Below are 3,043 nucleotides of genomic sequence, written 5' to 3'. Positions count from 1 at the left end.
AGTAATATTTATAATCTAGTAAGATATTTCTTTAAACTATTATTTTATTACCTGTGTGTACTTAAAGTTATTAACTATCCCTAGCTGGCGCTTAAATCTGTAATACAGTTATTGACACCGAGTCTGTAAGACCAATTTAATATATGTTGATTAAAAGACACTGATTAATTTCCAAAAATTAAAATGACATAACTCGTATAAAAAAGAATATTAAATTTATTTTAATAAGGATGATCCAAATTTGCAAATGTGGCATAAAGAAAATTGTTTGACATTTTTGTGCAAAATGTCAAATGCTACAATAATAGGTACAAGAATTAAGAACTAATTATTAATTCAAATATATAATAATATATTTTTTATTTTAACATTACTTCACAGAGAAAACTTAATTATTTTTTACTCATCAGAATCTTTGTTATCCAAATAAATGGCTGAATAATGGACCTATCGTCAAATCTGGGAAAGATTAAGTGACTTGATGTTCGAAAAAATTTACAGCAAATTCTTTTCTCAATACTTTTATAATAAATTAAACAGTCTTCATAAAGATAAGTTAAATTTTTATTTTATGTTCCAATTTCAATTATATATACATATAATAAATAATAGAAGCATAATAGCGAAGAATTTTTATTAATATGGAATAAAGAATTTTTATAATATACAGTAAAAAATCTTTATTAATACACAATATGTCTAAATGCTATCTAAAATTTTAAGTACAAAATGTAATATAAAAATTAAATCAGGTTCTAGCAATATTTCATGCGAATTATTAATAAAACAATTAACATATTTTTCGAGAAAGATAAAAATTTACTCTAAAATTAAATATATATAAATGTAAAAAAGATGACATTAAATAATTAGTCTTATATTTTTTATACACACGCGCGCGCGCGCATACACACACATACAGAAGTTTAAATATAATAGTAAGATAAAAATAATCTACCGTAAATCTGTGGCATATAATATGCTAGAGAGAGATTTAAGAGAATTTAATATATTAAATTTTAATGCATTATTTTTAGTTTAACATGTTTAATAATATACGCATTTATCAAGGTTTCATGAGATTAATCGCCCTATTACAGCATCATGTTATAAACATGCATGTTATTACAATTAAATGTAAAAAAATGTAAAAAGAACTTACTTTTCCTACTATTAGCAAAAATGAAACAAGCCTATAAATATAAAATCTACTAAAAGATTACGTTATAACGAAATGACAAGTCCTTAAAATTTTGACTATATAAATTTAATGCTCGCAAAATGACTGTTTTAGTGATGCAATGTCCTCTGTTAACAAAACTCGAGACTACGTTCTACTTTCTACGTTTTAAGAGCAATAAAAATACATAAAATAGATCTTTATCGATGTACAATTTTATCGATGTCTGTTATATACATTTCCTTTTATCTTTTAGCATTCAACAATTATTCATAATATCTTTCTAGTCCTAACTCTCTATTTTATTGCCAACTGGTGTTTGTGTTAGCTTCAATATCAACCATGTAGTCATGTACAAATATATAATTCATATATTATATGTACAAATATATTATCACGTATCCACATTTTCGATGTAATTTTCGGCTAACTCCATATGGATTAATTGCGCCAATCGTTCCATTGCCTGAAATATAAGTAGAGGTATAAATATTGGAAAGTCAATTCGTTTAGCAGCAAAAGATAAACATGTGTGTTTCGGATACTTTATTCACCGTCGATTAGATGCTGTACGTCGATAAAGTAAAATAAATTAATAGATGTGACAAAATAAAAATAATAAAACAATCATTTTTAATTTAATATGTTTAATCTAAATTTAATATGTTTAAACATACAACTTTAAAGTGTTTACTTTGAACTTTATAATTAATCCATAATAATCGATAATCCCAATTTATGATTGAATATTTCGTGGATGTATGTAAATACATACATATTCATAAATATAATAAATTAACATATGTAATATACTTATAAATACATAAATATGTATATAAATATAGAAATTATAAATACCAGGTCCATTTCCTCGTAGGAAGCCTTGGTGAAACTTGCTCTGATGGCATTAGAGCATTTTGTAGGGTCTCTCATAAATGCGGCTCCTGGAGCCATAATAACACCTTCCGTTACGCCTCGCTGCATCATCTTCCATGTATCTTTGATTCCTGGTACTTTGATCCATAAGAAGAACCCACCTCTTGGTACGTTGAACTCCGCCAGACCTATAAAATGAGATTCATAATTTTCTAATTTTTTTAAATTGTAACAACTTATCGGCTATCTGTAAAACATTTTTGCGCTTATCAAATAAATTGTTATCACACGTAAAAAAATATAATATCTACATATAATATCCGCTAAACAAAATTATATTGCAACAACGTTTTTGTAACGTTACGTTATAATCATGTGACGTTTTGCGTTTTAACGTCGCATAAGTATTTTGGTAACGTTCCAGAAATCAGAAATGTCCTAAATCAATTATTTTACATATGCGACGTGTCACATTTGCAACGTTTCTGCGATATTTGTAAAACTTGCCTGCGATGTTAGGGACGTTACAGCTTTAGAACAATCCAGAAATGTTTCTATAACGTTCCAGAAACAAGAAATAATTCGCTTGATTTATATTTAATTTACAAATTTCATAATGTGCCTTTTATTCTATTCGTGGATGGATTTTAATTACGGAAAAATGCGACACTGCCACTTCTATCTAGTGGCGGGATTGCATACTACTCATGGGTAGCGAAATGAATGTTTCAAAAACATTATATATGTATGTAATATTGAGGCAATGTTTTTATAAGAAAATTTGCAAAGAAAATGTTTTACCATATACAAAACGTTATTTCTACATCACGTTTCTTTTGTGACATATTTGAGATGAAAATGCAACGTATCTGACACATTCCATGGAATAACGCAAATGAAACGTTACTTTTAAATGTTTATAAGACCTTTTATGAATCTATATAAAGGGTGGGCCATCTATTAGTACGTTTTTGAATTTTTGGGGGG

The 3,043-nt window shown here is 27.0% G+C and overlaps 1 protein-coding gene across 2 annotated transcripts in view; it reads right to left on the bottom strand.

Annotated features, from left to right (window-relative positions):
- Nucleotides 1-1,008: 1,008 nt before the first annotated feature.
- LOC108747475 (kynurenine/alpha-aminoadipate aminotransferase, mitochondrial-like) overlaps nucleotides 1,009-3,043 on the bottom strand; it is a 7,407-nt gene continuing 5,372 nt past the window's right edge. For both annotated transcript variants that reach the window (XM_018484974.1, XM_018484984.1), the window contains 2 exons: nucleotides 2,039-2,244; nucleotides 1,009-1,646 (listed from right to left, as the gene is read on the bottom strand). In XM_018484974.1, coding sequence (XP_018340476.1) covers nucleotides 1,575-1,646; nucleotides 2,039-2,244 — 278 coding nt within the window. In that variant the 3' untranslated portion in view covers nucleotides 1,009-1,574. The remainder of the gene's footprint in view (nucleotides 1,647-2,038; nucleotides 2,245-3,043) is intronic.

This window comes from Trachymyrmex septentrionalis, unplaced genomic scaffold (assembly GCF_001594115.1).
Source record: "Trachymyrmex septentrionalis isolate Tsep2-gDNA-1 unplaced genomic scaffold, Tsep1.0 scaffold108, whole genome shotgun sequence".
Lineage (NCBI taxonomy): Eukaryota > Metazoa > Arthropoda > Insecta > Hymenoptera > Formicidae > Trachymyrmex > Trachymyrmex septentrionalis.
Note: the sequence above shows the minus strand (reverse complement) of the source record. Positions and strands in the feature narration are given on the sequence as shown.